The sequence below is a fragment of the Saccopteryx bilineata genome, chromosome 7 (assembly GCF_036850765.1).
Source record: "Saccopteryx bilineata isolate mSacBil1 chromosome 7, mSacBil1_pri_phased_curated, whole genome shotgun sequence".
Lineage (NCBI taxonomy): Eukaryota > Metazoa > Chordata > Mammalia > Chiroptera > Emballonuridae > Saccopteryx > Saccopteryx bilineata.
The window spans coordinates 28300395-28325470 of record NC_089496.1 but is presented as its reverse complement, the minus strand read 5'-3'; the positions used below and the strand labels follow the sequence as shown (position 1 = coordinate 28325470).

At 40.9% G+C, this 25076-nt stretch overlaps 1 protein-coding gene across 2 annotated transcripts in view; it reads right to left on the bottom strand.

Moving 5' to 3' along the window:
• C1GALT1 (core 1 synthase, glycoprotein-N-acetylgalactosamine 3-beta-galactosyltransferase 1) overlaps window positions 1–20239 on the bottom strand; it is a 41489-nt gene extending 21250 nt beyond the window's left edge. Inside the window, exons 1-3 of one of the 2 annotated variants that reach the window (XM_066238403.1) lie at window positions 20012–20239; window positions 5560–5796; window positions 1205–1872 (exon numbers count right to left, since the gene is read on the bottom strand). In XM_066238403.1, the coding sequence (XP_066094500.1) occupies window positions 1205–1872; window positions 5560–5796; window positions 20012–20018 (912 nt within the window). In that variant the 5' untranslated portion in view covers window positions 20019–20239. Of the gene's footprint in view, window positions 1–1204; window positions 1873–5559; window positions 5797–19467; window positions 19987–20011 lie in introns of those variants that run through there. The other variant, XM_066238404.1, reaches the window with a different exon arrangement.
• Between the last annotated feature and the right edge of the window lie 4837 nt (window positions 20240–25076).

The window sequence follows — 25076 nt, the reverse complement described above, 5'->3', positions numbered from 1 at the left end:
TGAATGAGTGGGTTTTGGAGCCTAGTGTGTGTTTTTACTTGCCCGCCAGGTGCAAGCTAGGATTAAAGATAATGGCCCACCAGTTTGTGGCTCTGTTGTTTCATTACTGTCTGCCTGAATCTAATGCAAACCTGCATGGGCCAGGTGACTGTGATGGTGGCCCTGGATACTGGCTTTACAATTCCATTTACTAAAAAGCTATAGCATTTACAAGCTCATTCACAAACCTTGGGGGATCCTAGCCTTGCCCCAGCTAAGGGGATTAACACTTCTCCCTCCCCCATGTAGGAAGGACCAGTTTTTCAATCTCCCCAGGGTACAACTAGTCCATCCCCATTATGAGGGGTGGTGCTTCTGTGTTTCCACTTTAAGGCAAGTGTAGTGGGAGCCAGGATGCAGCCCATAGAAACCTGTCAGAAGAAGGATCTGATTGGTTAGCAAGAGGAACCTATGCAAGCCCAGTACACATTAAGAAATTAGCTGGTTGGTTTAAAGAAAAGCTAGTCCTTCCCAGCCCAAACTATAGACACAGGCCTAAAAAAGTTTCTCTTCTTTTCCTCTCATTTGCAAACATACACTTGCCCTGCTTACGAGTTCTCCAAGTAGCCACGTAGCGGGGCCAGCAGCCCGGTAGTGTAGGCCAGCAGCCACGTAGCGGGGGCCAGCAGCCACGTAGTGTTGGCCAGCAGCCACGTAGCGGGGGCCAGCAGCCACGTAGCGGGGGCCAGCAGCCACATAGTGTGGGCCAGCAGCTACATAGCGGGGGCCAGCAGCCACATAGTGTGGGCCAGCAGCTACATAGCGGGGGCCAGCAGCCACGTAGCGTAGGCCAGCAGCCACATAGCGGGGGCCAGTAGCCACACGGTCTCCCAAGTACAGACTCTGAATGTGGCTGGTTACAGCAATGCAGCACCTGGACCAGACCTGACATGGACTGAACCACGGCACAGAATATCTGGCACTGATCTTGTACTAGGCCTGATGAAGAACAGACTTGACCTTTCTCTTGGTGGAAAAGGACAGAGATTAGACATTGGAAACGTGTAGGCAGCCTTCCATTTTCACCCCAAATAAACCTAACCACAAAAGCCTCACTCCCCCCACAAACAAGTCCCATGAAATACCTTTCCTATGACTTCATAAAATAACACCATTTCTATCTGCAATATAAGCATTTATATTGTAATAAAATTTCTAAACTTACCTCTAAAGAAGGATAATAGTTGTAATTCCAGTACCAAAATGTTTTAGGGAGATAACCCTTGATTAAATGGTGTTCTGGCACAAAGGGATGAAAAGTTTCTTTTCCAGTGCTATCTCTGGAATCTCCTGCTTCTACATTTACAATTTCCATGCATTTCCCCAGTGCTAAATCTTCGATGGAGGAACTATGTGTACATTTCTCTGTTTTAAATGCATCAACAAATCTCTTCAAGGCTTCTTTGCTCAGTACATATCCTGCTCCTCCACTCATGTAGCCCTGCTTTACATAGGGCTTGAATCTTCTCCCAAAGTAAATAGGTTCTTCAGGGCTGTGTTTTGAGAGAAGCCATCTCAAATTGTCTAGTATAACATACGTATCATCATCTGCTTTCATAAACCAATCGGCATCTTCTAGATAGTGATCATGAACATACTGAAAAGCTTTAATTGTTTTCCAGTATAGCTGGTCTCTGCCTTCTCTGGTTTTTAATCCCACAGCAGGGAAGTCTTTATTTTCTTCTGAACTCATAAACAACACTTTATTACAGCGCTGGGCCCATGTAGCTTTCACATGTTTAGCCTTTTTCTCTAGATTTTGAGGACCTGTCATAACCCAGCAAAGAATTCTAACCTTCTGATAGAGGTTGTCAGCGATGTCTGTGTTCTCATCTATTAAACAAAAAAATTTAAAGTTATATTTACATATACATAAAATCTAAATAAATTCTGCTGAAGAAAGACATTTTCTTAAACAATTTCAAAGAATCAACCTCCTGACCCCACTTCTATTTACCTAGGTACCATTTGTGACTTACCTGAAAGAAAGCAAAACTCAACCTAGTATGAACTGACATTCTGATTTATTGGTTTCATGTCAATCTCATTCGGGAGATCACTGGAGCTAACAAGAGTTGTCACTATGACTTAAATTCTTACTAATTCCAACTATGGTTCACTGACCACACAGATCAGCAAAACCTGGGAGTTTCTTAGAAACGTTAGCATCTTGGGTCCCACCCAGACCAACTGATCAGAATCTCATTTTATCAAATTATCCTGGTTATCTGGATGTATTTTAAGCACTGCCTTAGATAGTCTCCTTTTCATTTCATTCTACAGAGAAAGCTTCGCTGGTTCTTAATGGAACGTTGACAGGAGTTTGTCGTTGCTCTGAATAAACTGAAAGGCGGGGAATACACACTGCTGACGTGCAGGTCAGCTCACAGGAGTCCACTGCTGAGAATTCTACAAGTGCCCTGAGATGTCCTTAAAGAGGCTTTCCCAACCACCCCAGTTGGATGAAGAGGCATTAATGCAGCGATAAAATTACTTCTAATAGAAATATACCTCATTACAAAATGCAAATCCACTTGTCAGAAAAGGAACAGATGAATAGGTAGAGGTAGTATTTCCAAGATCCTCTAGAGTAGTGTTTTTCAAAGTATGGGTTTGCAAAGAAATGTATAAGGAGCTTATGCCAGAATATAAAGCAGCATGTTACTGTTTTAACTAAGGAAACCTTGCTTTCCCCTCCCCTCTCAAAAAAAGTCCTCAGCAGTGAGCTTTAATGCTTTACAGGGACCCTGGTACAAGCTCCTTGTCTGGGTGCAGAGAAGTAACAAACAATTCGCAGGCGGTCATTCCAGGACCACATTTTGATTGATACTGGTGCAGAGGAAGAGTGCAGATATAAGATTCTATATCGGTGCTTGGTGAAGGAACAATTTTTATTTCCACTAGTTAGAGATCTATACTTTTATAAACATGCTAAGAATGAAATATTGAAAAATAAAAATTTTAAAATATAAAATACAAGCCTCAATAATTTTTATATTTAGATTGAGACAAAATTACTATCACATTACCATAAAGTTTCTAACTGTTTAATCATGATTTCAATCCTTCTTTAGTGTGGACCAGCATGAGTCTTCAAAACCACACTCTGTGGAGCAATGCTCTAGGTAGACTTCTCAGAACGCATGTCCTTAGAGTTAAGGTCAATCGGTGAGTTACAAAAGCTCAATCCTGTGAAAAATTAACAACTGAAGACACAAATTTCTAGATAACTAACTGAGAGGGAATAGAAAGCAAGGTTATATGCACGCTCCTCTGAGCATCAAGAATTCACAATCTAAAGATAGACAGAATTATTCTATTTCCAGAGAGCACTCATGGTTCTTACACTTGAGTGTAATCTCCTAGCTATAGAGACATACCAAATCCCACTCATTAATCAATCTGAAGTTAGTATATGCTAGCACAGACCATAAAAGGCGAGTAAGACGTATGTGCAAACCATTACTTGCCACATACTAAGAGATGCTGTAATTTAGGAGGTATGTACAAAGGATTTGATGTACTGTGGGAAAGACTGGCTGATAAATCCTACAGAGCAGTGCAATAGGGACTTGGCTAGAACAGACAGGAAAGGAAGATCTTTACAATACCAGTAAAAATAAGAGATAATGCAGAAAATAGGTCTTTCAATGAATAGATGCTCACCAGAAGGAAGGACAAAAGACATGGTGAAGTTTGGTTGCGTGCAGGCACATGGGTATAACTGAAGGCCTGAACTAGGGGTAATGCATATGGATTGAGAGAAGAAGTCTGAAAAATGGTAAAGAAGGTAAACTGTTAGATTTAATTGACAAATGAGAATGACTGGTAAAGAAAGAAAAGCATCTACCATAACTTCATAGTTTCTGGCATAGGAAAATAGTAATGAGTTATATAAAATTAGGAATATAGGAGGCAGAGCAAGTTTCAGGGGTAAGAAGGAAAAGGAGTTCATTTGCACATGTCAAGTTTGAGAGGAACACACAACTTTTAGCATCCCCTACATTTTGTGGGCTATCGAACTTAACATTATGTGCCTGCAGTAATGCCAACCTAGCACAGCCTACTAGTAGTAGAGGAGCCTCAATCCAATTGATGATTTCAAGACCCGGAGCAATGCTACAGAGTAAGTGCACAGTGATCAAACTGCTTCATGGTAACATCACTTGATCAGAGCTGAATCACTGTTATCCAAATATTCACACATCATAAAATAACATGCATGTGTTTGCTAGTTCACAAAACTCAACCAAAATTTGACACCTTGCCTAACAACCTCTGTATGGGAGATAGGAAAGAAGTAATCTACAGCCAGAAAGAGAAATAACTCTTAATGGGGACCCTATACATCTTAGAATTCTAATTATTTTTCAAGTTGCTTCTATTATTTTTGTCAAACCAACTACAAAATTTGCAGAGACAACCTGACCAGGCGGTGGTGCAGTGGATAGAGTGTCGAACTGGGATGCGGATGACCCAGGTTCGAGACCCTGAGGTCACCAGCTTGAGCGCGGGCTCAGCTGGCTTGAGCAAAAAAAGCTCGCCAGCTTGGACCCAAGGTCGCTGGCTTGAGCAACGGGTTACTTGGTCTGCTGAAGGCCCACGGTCAAGGCACATATGAGAAAGCAATCAATGAACTAAGGTGTTGCAACGAAAAACTGATGATTGATGCTTCTCATCTCTCTCCGTTTCTGTCTGTCTGTCCCTATCTATCCCTCTCTCTTTCTCTGTCCCTGTAAAAAAAAAAATAATAAAATGTTAAAAAAAAATTTGCAGAGACAGCTGAATTGTGTTAATGCCTTCTTACAGAGTGTAGACCTGGTTGAAGATAAGGACAATGGGGAGAAATGGAAACTAAAAGTGTGGGGTTGATGACATCACATTGGCAAAGAAGAGTCAAAGGAGAGAAAGCGGAAGAAAACCGACATTTGATGGGCACACAGAAGACTCAACCGAGAAAATCCAAATAGAGATCTGAAGCCAGTAGAAAACAAAGTTATTGTAACACATTCCTAGTTTTCTAATTCCCTAGTTCTTAATGCTTCTCAAAAGGAAAAAAAAGATTAGTGATATTCACTACTGATAAAAATATAAATTGAAATTTATATATACCTTTTGCATTTTCCTAAGAAAACATGACTAAGCAAAAACTAAGACCAAAACAACAGCAAAATCCAAAGACACAGATATAAACCATGATAACAAAATTAGACTAAATAAATTTTCAGAAACAAATCTAGTCTGAAAAGTTTTACCTTTCCCCAAATTATGGTTTCTAAACTGTTTCTACTAAAAAATAAATTCAAAATTAGTATATTACTACTTAAAAACACCTTGGTTTTAGCAATATCCTTCTTCTGAGGGAAAACAAGAACTGCCAAATATCTGGCATTAAGAATATTTTTATCAAAAGATATTTTGTGATATAACAAAATCCATGTAACTTTTTCCAATTCTTTCAATACTTATATAGATTGAAAAATACAGTTTATGTTTACTTCTTAATAAAGTCAACCATACCTTTATGTTGGTTAGCATCTGCATTGAAGTTCATCTGTCCTTCTAGATGATTCTGTTCATTATCATCCGAATGCCTAGCATGAGGATCGTTATGAAGAATCTGGGGCTGGGTGTCACCCTGGTCTCCCAACAAAATACTCAACAGCTGAGAACATAAAACAAATCCGATTGCTGATCCACACAGGAAGATTAAAAAATTCAGCCAAGATTTAGAGGCCATTTCCCGAAAGTGTATTTCTGTAAGAAAAAAATTAGCAGGATGTTATAAATTACAGAGCACTTTTTACCAAAAGTAAAGAGTCTGATTAACTTTTAACTGCACTGACAAGTTCATTCCATTCATATAAGAGAATATATCTAAGAGTGTTTAACTTTTATCTATGAGTTTATTCTTTTGCTGTTAAAACAGCACAAAATGGACAAGTCAATAAAATGAAAAATCATTGTTGGGGTGGGACATGGGTCAATGCAGTATTAAAAAATATGATAATTAGCATCACTTGAGGAACATCTTAAAAATACAGATTTCCATGCTCAACAACTGAGATTTCAGATGCAAAAAAAGTCCTGGGACAACTAAGATTTACATCCTTATTTTATTATTTTTTTTAAAGAAAATATTTGGCCCTGGCCGGTTGGCTCAGAGGTAAATACAGCATTGGCCTGGCATGTGGATTCTGCTCAGGGCACACATTAGAAGTGACTATCTACTTCTCCACCCCCCTTATACCCCTTCTCTCTCTCCCTTTCTCTTCGCCTCCCACAGCCATGGCTCAATTCTTCTCAAGCACATCAGCCTGGGCACTGAGGATGGCTCTGTGGAACCTCTGCCTCAGGTGCTAAAACTAGCTCAGTTGCAAGCACGGCCCCAGATGGGCAGAGCCTTGGCCCCAAACAGGGGTTGACGGGTGAATACTGGTTGGGGCGCAGGAGGGAGTCTATCTCCCCTCTTCTTACTTAAAAAAAGGAGGGGGAAAAGAGTTTTATTATTCATTGTTCGAAAAACCCCAAACAGCATAAGGAAATCACCCTAAATCCTATCAACCAGAAACTTTTGGTGAATATCATTAAAGATACGAATAACAGAGATAGAGGGAGAGATAATTATAGCTAACAATTGAGTCCTATACTAATTAAGAGCTTCACGTGGATTAATTTAAACCATAAACTAAGGACTATTAATACCATTTCACCCATGAACTCAGAGAGGCTAGTAACATTCCCAGGGTCACATTAGCAATCTCAAGAATTCAGGCTCTTTCATCATTTTGCTATAGTTTTACAGAATTCAGATTATACTAGTCATGTTATTTTAAAGACAACTTATTAAGTTAGATTTACTTGAATTTATAAAAAAAGGGAAATTAAACAAAATCTAAACAAACTCTGAAAGTCAACTAAACATATCTGACATGACTGCCCTCCTTTTTTTTTTTTTTTTTAATAGAGACAGAGAGTCAGAGAGAGAGATAGATAGGGACAGACAGACAGGAATGGAGAGAGATGAGAAGCATCAATCATCAGTTTTTCGTTGTGACACTTTAGTTGTTCATTGATTGCTTTCTCATATGTGCCTTGACCAGGGGGCTACAGCAGACCAAGTAACCCCTTGCTCGAGCCAGCGACCTTGGGTCCAAGCTGGTCAGCCTTGCTCAAACCAGATGAGCCTGTGCTCAAGTTGGCGACCTCGGGGTCTCGAACCTGGGTCATCCACATCCCAGTTCGACACTCTATCCACTGCGCCACCACCTGGTCAGGCGACTGCCCTCCTTTTAAATGATCTCTTTGAGGATAAAGAAGGTTATGGAAAACATAAAACAATTAGAAGCATGTACAAAACTTGTATGATTAAAAATTATATGATCCTGATAAAAATATCAAATAAGACCTAACTAAATAAGACTATGTTCATAGATTAGAGCAGTGGTCCCCAACCCCTGGGCCACAGACCGGTACCGGTCTGTGGGCCATTTGGTACCGGTCCGCAGAGAAAGAATAAATAACTTACATTATTTCCGTTTTATTTATATTTAATTCTGAACGATGTTTTATTTTTTAAAAATGACCAGATTGCCTCTGTTACATCCGTCTAAGACTCACTCTTGACGCTTGTCTCGGTCACGGGATACATTTATCCGTCTCACCCTAAAGGCCGGTCCATGAAAATATTTTCTGACATTAAACCAGTCCATGGCCCAAAAACGGTTGGGGACCACTGGATTAGAGCACTCAAAGTAATGATGTCAATTCTCCCCAATTGGTTATACAGGTTTAATGCAAATTCTATGAAAATCCCTTCAAGATTTCTTGTATAGCCAAGATTATTCTAAAATTCATTATGTTAAGGCAAATGAAATGAAATACCTTCAACAATTTTTTTAAATAATAATAAAGTGGGAGATATCAGTTACCTGCATTTAAGATATCATGTAGTGACTGAAATCAAGACTATACAAGTCCCAAAGTAAAAAACTCGTGCATCAATGGAACAGGACAACCAAAAAAATAGACCCACATAAATATGCTCAACTGCTTTTTCTTTTATTTACTGATTTTTAGAGGGAGAAAGTTTTATAGGGAGAAAGGAAAGGAGGGAGGGAGAAAGAGGGAGAGGGAAGGTGGGGGGAGAAGGGGGGAGAAAAATGAAAAGGGGGGAAAGAAAGAGGAGGAGGAGGGAATGGGGGAGAGATTGAAAGAGAAACATCAATTTGTTGTTCCCCTTATTCATGCATTCATTGGTTGATTATCACATGTGCTGGGAACAAACCCATAACTTTGATATTGGGACAACACTCTAACCAACAGTTATTAGGGCTCAACTGGTATTTTACAAATATACTGCTCACAAAAATTAGGGGATATATCAAAATGAATATGAAGTAATAAAATAGCCCCTAATTTCTGTGAGCAATATATAAAAAAAGCAGCTGAGTGGAAGAAAGACAAGACTTTTCAATAAATGTGGCTGGACATCCCTAGGCAAAAGAATAAACCTTGATCTAAGTCTCACACCTTACACAAAAATTAACTTCAAATAGATCCTAGACTTTTTATGTAAAATGTGCAACTATAAAACTTTTAGTAAAGAAAAACAATAAAAGAAAATCTTCTGGACCTAGAGCTAGGCAATCAATTCTAGCACTTGACAGCAAAAGCATAATTCATAAAAGGAAAAAATTTGATAAACTAGACTTCATCAAAATTAAAATGTGTGTTCTTGAAGGATAATTCTGAGACTGAAAAGACAAGCTAAACTGGAAGAAAATATTTGCAAACCACATATATCACAAAAGCACTAGTGTTTAGAATATATAAAGAATTCTCAAAACAAACAGCAAAGAAAAACCAAAAAACAAGTCAAATTAGAAAATGAGAAAAGGACAAGAACAGACATTTCACTATTTTACTGAGAATGGACAGATGACAAGCAAATGAGAAAATGTTTAATTTCACTTGCCATTAAGAAAATACAAATTGAAATTTAAAAAATATCTCTACAAACCCATAATGACGGCCAAATGAAAAAATAACGATACCACCAAATCCTGGTAAAAACGCAAAGAAACCAGATCACAACATAATTGCTAGTGGAAATGTAAAATGGTGTCTAGTTCAAAGTAATTATGTGGAGAAAAGTATGTTCTGACTCATGAAACCAACCCCAATATTTTATCAAAGTGAACTTCTTACTCTAACAATATGGGGAAAATGCCCAAACCAATTTTAATTGTATGCTCCTAACCTGGTGAAGCAACCCTTACCTCCTAGAGTTTTAAAAAATACATACACACTATAAAAGCTAGAAACAAATCCCCACACCAGTCCAAAGTCCCAGCTCCCCAATGGCTACTTAGAAACTATCAGACCAGCAGCAGCCAAAAATCTCTAGCTCAACATGTAAAAGAAAGGTCCAAATGGTGCATACAACAATCATCTGCACATGGAAGGTAAGAGTTTTCTATCTACATAATTCTTAAGCAAGATTAGCTAAAACCGATTTTTAAATGAATGAACAGGCCTGACCAGGCGGTGGCACAGTGAATAGAGTGTCGGACTGGGATGTGGAAGGACCCAGGTTTGAGACCCCGAGGTCACCAGCTTGAGCGCGGGCTCATCTGGTTTGAGCAAAAGCTCACCAGCTTAGACCCAAGGTCGCTGGCTCGAGCAAGGGGTTACTCAGTCTGCTGAAGGCCCGCGGTCAAGGCACATATGAGAAAGCAACCAATGAACAACTAAGGTGTTGCAACGAAAAACTGATAATTGATGCTTCTCATCTCTGTCCATTCCTGTCTATCCCTCTCTCTGACTCTCTCTGTCTCTAAAAAATTAAAAAAAATAAATAAATGGACGAACAGAAATACAAGGAAACTACATAAAAATCTTGCAGTGGGGAAAAAATTAAACATAGAATGCAGAAGGTAGGTGAAAGCATAGTTCTGACTAATTTATAAAAAATAAAAAATAAAATTTAAGTGAAAAGAGGGGAGATAGACTCCCATATGCCTCAACCGGGATCCACCCAGCAACCTGTCTGGGGTGGATGCTTCAATCAATAGAGCTATCCTCACTGCCTGAAGCCAACACTCAGACCAATGGAGCTTTCCTCAGGGCCAAGGTCCAACACTCAAACCAAATGAGAGGAGGAGAAAGAGAGGGGGAGAAGTAGAGGAAGAGAAGGAGATGGTGGCTTCTCATGTGTGCCCTGACTGAAGATCAAACCCAGAATGTCTGCACCCCAGGCCAATGCTCTAACCATTGAGAAAACAGACCAGGGCAAAAAGAAAATCTTAAACTATATAGAACTAGTTTATAGTCTCTGAAATTGAAGAGATTAAAGCAATTATTGAGCTGATAGATATGAAAGACAAGCAATAGAGAGCGAACAGATAACTTATTTCCCCAAAAAGAACAGAACAAACGAAATAGAAAAAAATGTCAGATATAGTAAAAGAAAATGCACTGAAATGGAGGCCAAACATTTGAATATTTAGAGGTGTCATATATAACCCAGGAAAATACTGATGGATCAATATAGAGATCCTGAACGTCACACTTAAAAAAAAAAGTAAAAACTCTAATTAAACAGGAAAAAAAGACAAAATTAAACTACAAAAAATAAGGCAATCTTCTCTTATATGCCCCAAAATAACAAAAACAAAAGCAAAAACTGCAAAAGCCCCAAATAGGCCAATAGACTAAAATTAATCAACAAATTGTCATTCAAAAATCAAGATAACAAGATAGAAGAAACCAAATATTGCATATTTTCAAATATGTAATAACTCATAAACCCTTGGTACACTACCTACCGTATTTCCCCATGTATAAGACACACGTTTTCCCCAAAAATTTGGGGTCTAAAAACTGGGTACGTCTTATACAGTGGTTGTAGATTTCTTACTTGCATTTCCTGCTTTTCCGTGCTTGTTTTTGCGCTCACTGTTGAAGGCAGTGATTCCTCATCAGATACAGATGAGGACAAGCTAATGGATGGGAGTTTTGACAGTGATGAGGAGTTGTATGAATTTTACAATGAATAAAACTTGAGTTCAATAGCTTTATGTAATACATTATTTTTCAAATTTTGGGCCCCAAAATTAAGGTGTGTCTTATATATGTGTGGGTCAAATAAGTTTGCAAATATATATGTTTGCTCGCTTCTAGTTTGCATTGGGTGTGGGAGACAGGCTGTAAGCAGGCAGGATCCTTATAGCCTAAGGCTTAGTTTTAAGACTAAGCCTTTCCCACACTTTTAATATGAAGATCTTCTCAACACTAAGCTTTTCCCCACACCCTTGACTATTTGTTGCATGATGTGAGGTGGTGCACTCTTATGAGTAATCCTATTTATGCCTCAGATAAGTGGCTCTGTATCAGAGACTTCCTTATTTGTATACTGGCTTAAAGGTTTGGAGTTCTACACTATAAAATGGGGCAGACTGGGGGTTCACTCCTTCTCGGTTCCTGAAATTAGTATTACAGAGGAGAAGCAGCCAAGATGGCAGAATGCTAAAAGAGAGGCCAGTTTGTGCAGAGAGAAGGAGATGGGGAAAAGAGGTGAATAAAGCTGGTGAGGTAGAAACCTTTGATTCTAGGAAAACTCGGATGAGTCAATGGCTTTGGGAGCCCTGAATGGAAAGGGAAGTGTTTTCCCACTGTGTATATTTCTCGCCCACCTAGTGTGAGCTAGGATTAAAGATAATGGCCCACCAGTTCTTGGCTCTGTTGTTTCATTACCATCTGTCTGAATCCAATGCACACCTGCACGGGCCCGGCGGCTGGGCCCGGCGGCTGTGACGGTGGCCATGGCTGCTGGCCAGACAACATGGGAGCATCTTATACATGGAGGAAACATGGTAAGTAGCAGACTAACTGATTCTTGTAAAATCTTGATATCAATATCTGACAAAGAGATCCCCAAAAATAGCATAGAAGACCTCAGTCCAATCTCAGTCCAAAATAATACATTATCGAAGAGAATGCAGCCCAAACACTAGCGGTCATCTTAAATTGGGTTCTGTGGAAGCAAACTCTTGAGATGAGGCATTTGTGAGAAACTGACTTATTAGAAAATACTCCCAGGAAAAACTTGTAGGGAAGTAAGACAGGGAAGGGGAAGAAACCAAGCAAGGGTTGATACCAAGCAAAGCCCCACGGAGGATAATTTTAGCTCGATCCTGCAGGGTAGTGAGTTCTGGAGACAATATAGACCACACTTCAGAGTTGTACCCTCACAATCAATCATTGGCTAAGGGCTGTCCTCAGGAAACACATTTCCCAGGCCCTTCCAGAGACTGTACATTGGCCAAGTAGGCTTTGGCAGTGTGAGGGCAGCCCTGCAACAAAGAACCTAAGGAGATAGGAACTGGGAGAGAAAACACACCAAGAGTCTAAGCAGGAAGGAGATATAGGTCTATGGATAGAGCATTAGCATAATTTGCCCTAGTAACTCAGGAGAGAGGAAGTTAAAATCTACTTGGTTTAGATTTGCACTATGGAATCCTCAAAAGGTTCAGCAATGAGTCATTCCAGCTGGACAGTCCTCAGTGAAGAACACGGGTGACAAGCCCAAGAAGGTGTACAGAGATTTCAATTATATAGTTTTATTAGTAGCTACACTAAAATATTAACAGCCAATTAAGGATCACCAGATATTTTAAGGAAAGCCTCTAATATAAAAGACACCAAGCTATTCAAATTTAAAGTCACTGAGAAGAGACTACGCAATGAGAAGAAAACAAACAAAAACCCTAAAAAACTATTACTAATATCCTGAGACAAAAAACTGCCAGGCCATGTTATTTATAAAATAAGAACAAGTTACAAGCTCAAACAAACAAACCACAACAAAAAACACCTGAGAACAAAAAGAATTACAAATTAAAACTCAAAATCAAAACCTCAATAAAACAGTTTTAGGATGTTAAGAAAATTGCCCCCAAAATAAGCAAAGCAAAAAACAGGGTAATGGAAAATAAGAGAGAAAATTGATAAGTAAAGATAAGCTTTGAGGTGCAGATAAGAGAGAGACAGGAGCCTGACTTGTGACACAATGGATAAGGCATTACCGTGTAATGCTGAGGCTGTCAGTTCCAGAACCCAGCTTGCTGCCCAGGCAAGGACATAAGTGAAATAACTACGAGTTGGTGCTTCCCATCCCTCCCCGCCCCCCACCCCTCCCCTCTCCTTCCCTTCCTTCTTTCCTCCCTCCTTCCTTTCTCTCTCCTCTCTCTAAAATCAGTAAAATCTTTAAAATAATTTTTTAAACTAAATTATCACTAAAGACATAATGCTGAGAAATTTTTGTTCTCTATAACCACACTGACAGAAAGTATATCAATAATATTACAACATCTCACTCTTGCATGGATGATAGATCATTAAAAACAGAAGCAGCCTCAATTTCCAAATCACAGTCAGATAAGGGTTTCCCAGACTCAACATTCCACATTTACCTTAACAGTGTAGTCTCCAAGACAACAGGAATAAATGGACTTCTTAGCCCAGGCCTGATGTTAATTAACCCCTTGACACTCAGTCTCACTGTGCTTTAAACCTATTAAATACTGATTCATTTAAATTTTACCTAAACTCCACCCTTCAAAATCCTATAATGACCCTGTCCCTCTTTATGTAGTGAAATGCTATTAGTTCCTCTGTGTTTAGTCTCCTTCACAGCAGCAAGTTAATTAAACTACCTTTGTAAGCCCCAAAATATTCCTCGTGGTTTTTATCAGATCAAAATAATCTACTAAAAAAAGCACATATGGAAATTTAATACATACTACACATAGCATTTCAAATAAAGAAAAAGAAGGCTTATTCAAGAAATGATACTGAATTAACCTTTAGGGAAAAAGTAAAAAGAAACCAACTGGATTCTTACCTTTCTCTTTCAAATTCCAAATGTTTTTAAAATTTCAACATTTTAAAAATAAAATTAAAACTAGAAAAAACATCTTTTTGCATTTTTTTTTTGACAGAGTCAGAGAGAGGGACAGATAGGGACAGACAGGAAGGGAGAGAGATGAGGAACAGCAATTCTTTGTTGAGGCACCTTAGTTGTTCATTGACTGCTTTCTCATATGTACTTGGCCGAGGGTGGGGTGGAGGTGGGGGATGTCTCCAGCAGAGCCAATGACCCCTTGCTCAAGCCAGAGACCTTGGGCTGCAAGCCAGTGACATTTGGGCTCAAGCCGGCGACCATGGGGTAATGTCTATGATCCCACACTCAAGTCAGTGACCCCGCATTCAAGCTGGTGAACCCATGCTCAAGCCAGCGACGCCACACTCAAGCCCCCACACTCAAGCCAGATGAGCCTGCGCTCAAGCCAGGAACCTTGGGGTTTCAAACCTGAGTCCTCCACATCTTAGTCTGATGCTCTATCCACTGTGCCACCACCTGGTCAGGCTCGCTCTTTTTGCATTTTTATATCATGAATTGAGATCTTCCCAAACTGAAAAGCTATAGAAAAAACTGTATGGGTTATTCACTGGATAAATTTCTGGCAGTGAAATGGCTGGTTCTAAGGTAGCTTTCTATATAAAATCTGTACAAGAACAACAACAACAAAACACCAAAAGGTATCATAAAGAGAAAAACAGCCTGACCAGGTGGTAGTGCAGTGGATAGACCGTCGGACTGGGATGCAGAAGGACCCAGGTTTGAGACCCCGAGGTCGCCAGCTTGAGCGCAGGCTCATCTGGCTTGAGCAAAGAGCTCACCAGCTTGGACCCAAGGTCGCTGGCTCCAGCAGGGGGTTACTCGGTCTGCTGAAGGCCCACGGTCAAGGCACATCTGAGAAAGCAATCAATGAACAACTAAGAAGTTGCAACGCGCAACGAGAAACTGATGATTGATGCTTTTCATCTCTCTCCGTTCCTGTCTGTCTGTCCCTGTCTATCTCTGCCTCTGTAAAAAAATAAATAAAATAAATAAATAAAAATAAATAAATAAAGAGAAAAACAAAGATCGACCTAATCTAAAAATATTTTAAAAAAGGATTTACAGAAAAAGAAAATATGATGGTTAAGGATGTTCAAATTTCATTCATATTAAAGACAAGAAACTAAACGGAGATACTATTTTTAACTTATCGGACTGGCAAACAAATTTAAGTTTAGTAACAATCAGTATTGACATAGATTTGAGGGAAAATTGGCACTCAAACATTCTTTCTCACAATATTTACTGTCTTTTAGAAGGGCTATTTGGTAGTATCTTTTAAATATTTTAAATAACTAGGCCTTGCCCCATCATTTCATAATCAGAAATTTCTCTATGGACAGTCTGAAAGATGTTCATGGCAACCATAGCTATGTTTGTTTAATGACAAGGAACGAGTTAAAATATGGTACAATCCACACCACCAAATACTCTGCAGCTCTTAAAAACAATGATCCATAAGCACTAATAGGAAAAATCTTTGCACTTCTGGCAAAAATTAGTACTTTTTGTTAATAAGGTAAAACAAACCCAAACTGAAACCAGAGAAAAAAATAAATAAAATACACAGAATACATTTTCTATCCCATCTGTACACCTAGTTCTACCCAAGGTAACTACTACTGTTTCTTGTGTATCTTCAGAAAAAAAGTAATGCCTACATCAGCATACATGTATGTGCACCCTTTAATGTGTATCAAATAGATGATACTCTGTATCCATCAGTCTCCACTTTACCCTTTCCACTTATATTCCCTCATAACACAAACTCATTTAGCAATTGTGTTAGAGAAAAGATTTATTTTTTAACACAAAGCACTAGTCTGTTTAATATGACCGCATTTGGCTTTTTAAATGCTTCTGTATATACAAATATTCTGGAAAGATGCACAGTAGCTTCCCCTTATCCACTTTCACTTTCCATGATGTCAGTTACCTGCGGTCAAAAAATATTAAATGAAAAATTCCAGAATAAACAATTCATAAGTTTTCAAATGCCCACTAAGTACAGTAGTGCGATGAACTCTCCCGCCATCCAGCTCTGTCGCCGGGAAGTGAATCATCCCTTTGTACACCATCTACTGTAGATGCTTCCCTCCCATCAGGCACTTAGTAGTCAGGTCATCAGATCCACTGGTACTGTTGTGGAAGTGCTTATGTTCATTCCAGTACTTTAACCCTTATTTTACTCAAAGCACACGAGTAGTGTTGCTTTCAAAGAGAAGCCCAAAAAGGTGCTTCCTTAAAGTAAAAAAGTTATGTATGCATGATTAGGGGGAAAAAACAGTATACAGAGGCATATCTTGCTTTATTCATTTTGCTGCTTTATTGTGCTTCACAGATGTTGCTTTTTTAAAACAAATTTAAGTAAAAACCCTCCACCAGCAAAAAAAAAAAAAAAATTTATGCCTGGCTTTATTGCAATATCTCCAAGGTGTATATCCAGGGTTTGTACTCTCCATAGTCTCAGGCATCCACTGGAGATCTTGGAAACATATCCCTCATGGATAAGGGGGAACTACTGTATACAAAATACTTAACAAGGGATACCTCAGGAACTAAGACTGGGTGGCCTGGGCAAGAAGGAAAAATTAATCTTCATTTTTATAAACTTTTTATATGTTTTAATTTTTACATCAATTATATTCCTATTACTTTTCTGACAATAAATAAATAAAGTTAAGCTATTTTATCTAGGGAGAGAAATAATACCAGGAAAATTAAATTGCACTAATTTTCGCACACTTGTTACACAAAAAGATCTCTTGATCCTTTTCAGACCTCTCTGAGTTTCAGTCTCATACAGACATTAAACATTTCCACCTGGAGCACAGGCATCTCAAATTCAACATGCTCAAGAGTGACCCATTGCCTTCCTCCCCTAAGCCTGTTCATCGTACCTAAATTACTGAACAACTGGTTCCTATTTCACTAGGAGCTGTCTGATTATTTAAAGTAAAAATTAAGGGAGACATTCTTAACACTCTCCTTACCCTTATCCTACATCGAGTTACCAAATCCTGCCAATTCTATTTCCTAAATATTTTCCTAGTTCACACTCTGCTGTCCATTTCTACTACTCGTCATATTTCTGACCTTCCTCTTTCCCCTAAGGTACTGCAATAGCTCACGAGTTCCCCTGACTCAAGTGCTCTCTCCTCACCCCATTCTGTCACCAGAATGACCTATCTAAAACAAAAAGTTGACTATGTCACTCCATGAATCCTCCATGGAACCCCATTGCCTACAAGGCAAAAAAAAAAGTAAGCACACGATAAGGCCCTCCTTGATCTAGACTCTACCCAGGTTTCCAGCCTCATATTTCAATACTCCATGCCTTATCATTTACGCTTCAGCAATCCTGAACTATCCACAGTTTGCTCAACATCCAATGCAGTTAGCTCCCCTATTACTACTGTCTTCTCTGTCTACACAACACCCTCTTCCCTCCACCATCTATTCCCCAACTTATGTAAGTCCCATTAGGCCAATGCTTCTTAACTTGGCACAACTGACATCTTGAGCTGAATAATTCTCTGTTGTGGGGGCTGTTGTTTACTGTCAGACTTCAGCAGCATCCTAGGCCTATACTCACTAGATGGCGGTAGCACGCCCCCTAGTTGTGGCATGGGCGTTTTTCTCTAAAGGACACGCTTCCTATTTTCACACATTACAGATTTTGGCATGTATTTTCCCCTTGGACATTTGAATTAGCTGCAAAGTGAAAATTTAAGTATTCATTACATACATATTTAGATTTTAAGATAAAATGTTAACTTCCCTATTTTTGGAACAATTCTTCATCTTTCCTTCTTCCTTCTTTTAAAAGAATGACCTCAATCCCACTGTATTTTGGGTAAAAGAATTTTGTCATACATTTCTTTCCATTTGTTAGTTTATACAAAATCTTTTTTACTCAAATCTCAACAAATCTTCTAAAAATCACATAGTTACACTGGGAAGCTTAAAATTTTCAGTGAATCTGAACCGACGTTCAGTGTGGTTATCCACTTTTCCATCTAAAGCTGGTTTATACCTGCACTGTCACAAGAATTCCAATCAATGGTTTTAGCACACAAAGACTAATTTTAAATCACCATCATTTGTAAAGTTCATAAGCTGTACACATAATGCAAACTGCACCTTAGCGAGCACAAATCAATATACAAATATACTGCTCACAAAAGGTAGGGGATATTTTATAGCTTCATATTCATTTTGAAATATCCCCTAATTTTTGTGAGCAGTATAGTAAGAGGCATATATCTAGCAACAAACTCTGTATTTCTATGACTAGGTAAACATAACTCATTATTCGTACTCCTAAATAAGTTTGTGATAAAATTCTAAGAATTTCTGAATACTGAATTTACTCTGAAATATATAACTTGTATTAAAAAAAGAGCGTTTTTAAAAGCCACATCTACTTTTAAAAGGGTATTTTTAAATGTTCAGTCCTAAATAAAGATTCTTTAAAACATAAATTTTAGGCAAATTTAAGAGAGATATTTAATAGTTCTCCACAAGGACTGAAAAACCATACCCCTTTCCTGTGAAGAACTTTAAATGAGTCATACTTTCCTTACTAAATCACTATTTCACTTAACATACGCTAAAAAGAGGTTAACTGTTTGGTAACTTGAAACTTAATATTCACTTAAATTGCACATCAATACATACTAAGGCTGGCAGAATATAAGTACAGTTTACTGTATACAATACTTAGAACACATAGCATCATGTGCACAAAGCTCATCTGACATTCATTTGACATTTATGTGAAAAGCTGTCTCAATACCACTTAAAAACTCAATATCCCCAATGTCTAAACTTATACCAGAATTAAACAACTTCAAGTCAACACTTTTTCCTGGCACCCAGGCATAGCTATCTGTTCTGTGCCCGACTTGTAGTAAATGAACATATTTCTGTCCTTACACATTGGCCTAATTAATCCATCTGATGCATTCAAGTTCTAACTTTATAACTAACTTTTGAATTCATAATGAAATCAATTCATGGTTAACATAATAGTTTCCCATCTGAAAAAAAAAAAAATAAATAAGATATACCACAATCTCTAGAATGAATTTAGAGAACTAGATTATAAATCTATTCAACATTTCCAGAGTGTGTGGTGTTTTTTTTGTTTGTTTTGTTTTGTTCAGGGGTTATTTTAAGAAATAATCAGGGGACAGGGTAAGAGCTAGGGAAAAATCAATCCCTACCGCTAAATGAATTTCATCTTTTAAGAGAATATATTGAATATTTATCCAAATTGAAAGCTGTATGGCACCGACTCAATCAACTCACACTTGGTGGCGGGGAAGAGAAGGGGAAAAAATACCCTTCTTCCTCCTCCTCCTCCCCCTGCTCCACGCGGCAAGTGCTCCAAGCACACCTGGCTCGGTCACTCCGCCAAGGCAGAGGGATTTAAAAATGTATACTTGTCACAGACAAACCTGAACATCCAAGAAAGCGCGGAGGAAGTCCCCGGCACTGGAGGCTGGCGCCCGCTCGCTGGGCGCTCAGGTGGCGCGCAGCCCGGCGGCTGTCGCGGAAGGTGCCCACACCTGAGCGACACGTCCCACTCGACCCCCAGGTCGGAGGGGGGCGGGGAGGGCACGGCGGGGCGGGGGCGCCCCACGGTCCCGCGGCCACCCGGGGGCACGGCGGCGTCTCCCCGTCCCCGCCCGGCTGCGGGCTGCGGGCGGCGCGCGGGCTGAGAGCGACAGGGCAGCGGCAGGACCAGGCTAAGGGGCGGCAGCGAGAGCACAGAATAGCGGCGGGGGAAGGACCCAGCGGCGGTTCGCCGGGAGCAGGAAGTGCCCCGCGCCGCCTGCAGGCGCCCGCACGCCCGGCCCCGCGGCCGCTCCGAGCCACCTGTTTCGCCGCGCCGGGGGGTTGGTCCCACCCTCCAGGCTCCCCACACACACCCCGGGAAGGGAAGAGCCAGGAAAACCGGGACCCGGACTCGCAGCCCGAGGGCGCCTCCGCTGGCCGTACCTGGCATCAGCTGCGGCTCCCTCTCGCCCCTCCTGGGGGGCGGAGAGGAGGACGACACGAGACCGGCGACCTTCGCTCTTCTTGGCAGCCGCAGAAGTGGCTCGGGGCCGCTAGCCGGGGCCGCCCGCTGCCGCCTGGATTATTCCCCGGCAGCGGCGGCGGCGGCGGCGGCCGAGGCGGGCCCGGCGCGCGCTCCCGCCCTCTCGCTCCGCCCCTCCCCGCAGCGTGCCGAGGCCGCGGCCCGCCGACGGCGCAGGCGCCACCCAGGGGTCTCCTAGCGCTGACGTCGCCGCCGCCGCACCAGCCCCAGGGAGGGGCGGGGCGAGAGGGGACGTGCGGGCGCGCGGATTGGCCGGCCGGCGCACGCCGCGCTCCTCAGCTAAGGGGTCTGGGAAGTCGGGTCTCCCGTGAGCCACGGTCGCACCCGATTTGCGGCTCTTCGGTGCCGGCCTTCCCTTGGTCGTCCTGCCGTAGGGTCTCGCACCAGCTTCCGGACATTGAGAAGGACTAAAGCACTGAAACAGCGGGCTCTGGGGCGGGGGGCGCCTTATGGACTCTGTGTGAGGGACAGGGTCTAGCCTTGCGGGAGTCTTTTGAAGTCTAGCCTGCTCTTACCCCGTTTTTCCCGTTTGTATTTCCCCGGTCTCCCTCTGGCCTTAATGAAAGGAAGTACAGCAAGATGAAATACGCAAACGGGTGCTGGGTCACCAGTGCTGTGAACTGCGGAGGGCTGGACGTTCAGTTACTGATAATACCGTAATGCCAGTAGGCGCACGCGGTCTTCGGGTCTGCCATGACTCCAGTGCTGTCAGGCCGGGGCAGGAGGAGCTTCCTCGGGGCTTTGCAAAACTTATCTCCCCATTATTTGGCAAAAGGACTTTGAATCAAAAAGCTGCATATCTTTGAATTAGAGGGAGGAGCCTGTGAGCCACAGGGCAACCTCAAAGCAGTCAGGAGGTGGGTGGGGGTAAGGTCTTGGCTTTATTGGGGTTAAGCATACAGAGCCTAACTTGACATGAGAAGGCTGTCTTGTTAACTTTCAGTGCCCTCATCAGGCAGTTCTTTGGTGGCTTTCAGCAAAGCTGTTAGGAGTGTAGGCTCTGAGTTGGAATCTTGGCCCCTTCACCTATCAGTTGTGTAATTTTGGCAAGGTAACATGCCAGCGAGAAAAAAGAAACAATGTTTGTAAGTTATTGTGGTTATTTTTCCTTAATTTGTTTAGATTCAGCTCTAGTGTAGTTTCCCAGGATATGCCATCAATAGATCCCAAAGAATCTTCCAAAAGAATTTTAAAACATCTAGTGATTCTTATCCACACCTCTCATTTTTCAGATGAGAATAAATTGAGAGCAGAAAGATAAACTGATAGGCTCAGGCTAGAAGTGTGAGTATCCTGATGTCCAGATTAGTGCTCTTTCCCTGGCCCATGCCTCCAGACTTCTGTCCCTTACGTCCGTACTCCCATCCTCTTATCTCATCTTCAGCCTTCCCTTTCACAGCTGCTGTAAAGCAGAGAAAGGAGCCCTGGCCAGATAGCTTGGTAGGTTAGAGTTCATATTGAAACACAAAGGTTGCAGGTTAAGTTCCCAGCCAGGGCACATACAGGAACAGATCAATGTTTCTGTCTGTCTTTCCCTCTCTAAAATCAATCAATAAATTTTAAATAAAATAAGATAAATAAAAGAGAAAGGATACCCTTCAGATGTCATTGTGCTCCAACTAGAAAGGAGAACAAAGCAAAATACCTCAGGATTTATCTCATTTTAATTTTATTGAAATGTATAATGAATTAGGAACAGCATTTTTCCAGTGAGCAAAGATTAGAAACCCATCCAAGAATAAGTTCAACCACAGCACGTCTACGAAAATTACTGGCAACAAGGAATGTGGATATGAACAATACCAGAGAAAGTCAGTCCCTCCCACCCTCTTGGATATTTTTGAAAATAGCTACTGTTTTGATGAAAACAATACACACTATTCAGACAAATACAAAGAGTTTTTTTCTCCAAATTTCATAATCTAAAGATAACCATTTTTTAAAAATTATATTATACTCCGCCCTGGCCGGTTGGCTCAGCGGTAGAGCGTAGGCCTGGCGTGCAGGGGATCCGGGTTTGGTTCCCGGCCAGGGCACATAGGAGAAGCGCCCATTTGCTTCTCCACCCCCCCCCCCTCCTTCCTTTCTGTCTCTCTCTTCCCCTCCCGCAGCCAAGGCTCCATTAGAGCAAAGATGGCCCAGGTGCTGGGGATGGCTCCTTGGCCTCTGCCCCAGGCACTAGAGTGGCTCTGATCCAGGCAGAGCGACGCCCCGGATGGGCAGAGCATCGCCCCCTGGTGGGCGTGCCGGGTGGATCCCGGTCGGGCGCATGCGGGAGTCTGTCTGACTGTCTCTCCCCGTTTCCAGCTTCAGAAAAATAAAAAAATAAAAAAAATTATATTATACTCCATAGATCAACAGTGAGATGAAATGAGGACATAAAATGGGAACAAGCAATCACAACAACAAAAAAACTACTCTTCTCTGATAGACTTGGTTTCCCTTTAAATACCCAAATTAAAAATCAATAATTTAATACCCAAATATTACATTAGATTAACAAATCACTTTTTTAATAATTAGATTATGTTCTTTAAAATAAATTCTATTCAGTGGTATAGTAGTTTATTTATTTTATTGATTTTAGAGAAAGGAAGGGAGAGAGAGGGAGAGACAGGAGCATCAATCTGTTCCCCGTATGTGCCCTGATCGGGGATCAAACTGGCAACCTCTGTGCTTTGGGACAATGCTCTAACCAACCGAGCTATCAGCCAGGGAATTCATTGGTATAATAGTTTTAAATTATGTCCACAAGTTCTCTGATACTTCTTCCTTCAGAAGGTGGAGCTAAATTCCCCTCACCATGAGTTTGAACTGTACTTAGTGACTTGCTCTCAGGAATAGAATGTGGTAGAAATGACATAGTGTGATTTCTTAGTGGAATGGGGTTATAAAACATATAGAGGTCCACATTATGAGTAATTAAGGCTTCCAGTCAACAGCTTCTGAGACACTGAGGATGCCTGACAACAGCAATGGGAGCGAATTTGGAAGCAGATCCTCCAGGCCTGGACAAGCCTTCAGATGGCTACATCGCTGATCATCTCCCGTGAGCCTCACGAGAGAACCTGAGTCAGACTACGCTGCTAAGGGGTTCCTGAGTGCCTGGCCTAGGGAACTGTGAGTTAATAAACATTTGTTGTTTTAAGCCACTAAATTGGGAATAACTTAAAATGCTGTGAAGACAACTAATAGAGTTAGGTATAACTGAGCCTAGCACTATGCCTGGCACGTATGTCACTTGAATTATTTGTTGTTTGAATAAATAAACAATTAACTGAAGTAGAATGTATCTTTTCCACTTTTTTTTTCTTTTATCTTTATTTTTCTGAAGCTGGAAACGGGGAGAGACAGACTCCCGCATGCGCCCAACCGGGATCCACCCGGCACGCTCACTGGGGGCAACGCTCTGCCCACCAGGGGGCGATGCTCTGCCCCTCTGGGGCGTCACTCTGCGAGCGACCAGAGCCACTCTAGCACCTGGGACAGAGGCCAAGGAGCCATCCCCAGCGCCCAGACCATCTTTGCTCCAATGGAGCCTTGGCTGTGGGAGGGGAAGAGAGAGACAGAGAGGAAGGAGGGGGGGGGGTAGAGAAGCAGATGGGCGCCTCTCCTATGTGCCCTGGCCGGGAATCGAACCCGGGTCCCCCGCACGCCAGGCCGACGCTCTACCGCTGAACCAACCGGCCAGGGCTCTTTTCCACTTTTAATGGTAACATACAATGCCGGTATTCTCTTTGATCCCTGACACCTGTATTATAGAAGGGTTTTCTGACATGATCAAAGAGAAATCAGTTGTGAATCTTGCTGAGATCTAAACATAGACTATCCTGGAAGAAACATAATAGCGAATAGAGCAGTAGAACCCTAAGATGTGAATACTAATCCCAGTTTTATCACTGATTAGCTGAGTGGCCCATGGCAAGTTACTTAAGACCCCTGATTTTCAATTCCCCTATCCAATAAATTGGGAGAAATAATCCCAACCTACCTCAAAGGTGGTCAGTGAGATTATATGTGACAGTATAATTGTAAAACATTAATAGGGTCTATCCTATTGTGGTTTTAAGCAGCTTAGCATTAAATTTTTTTTTTTGAAGAGTACATATTCACATTAATTTGAATGTGTGTACATGAAGGGGAGAGGCTAGAAATAGGGCTTTATACAGTGGTCTGCTGGCAAATGTTTAACAACCAGCTCTCTAAAAACTTATGCATGTATATATACATACATATTAATGTACATTAATGTATGATCAATACTACTGATATAAAGGATGTGATAAAGAATGACAAAATATAAAATACTTTTTATTGAATTTGCATGTAGCCAAATGATTCTCACAGAATGTTTTCATCAGTTTTTGCTGCATTCCTGTAGCAAACTACAGTGAAGCATTAAATATTCTAGGTGTGTATGCCATGAACACTTTCCTTTCTAGAGGTGGTAACTGAACTGATTTTGCTGTGTTTCTTTGTCAAATATTAGCATCATTCATAGTAAGCTGTGAGGGTTTAAGAATATGACAGGATGGTAAATTATTAGATGTCAGATCTCATTTTATTAGCCTGTTGAAAATTTATTGCACTTTTAAAAGAATACATAATTATGACTGGCTTCTTTTTTTCATGAATTAATTTGTAATTGTGGTTGGGTGTGTGCCCTTCTTTATGGTAACAGTGGTAGTTAAACATACTTAGTAATAAACATACATTTAACCAATAATTTGTTGAGTCTAAGAGTTTATCCTAGGGCAATATTGCACCCAGTAGCAAGAAATGAATGGTAGAATACATGTCTTTCTCTTTCAGAGAGGAGGATACTGGAACATCAGAGGTAGAGATTATGTAGTTATTGACAAAGCACAATCTGGTGGTATCGCTAACCCCAAAGGTAAATTTGTGCAGATGACTAAGATGGAGACTAAGGGTAAAATTCAAGTCCTGATTAGGTAGTGAATGAAT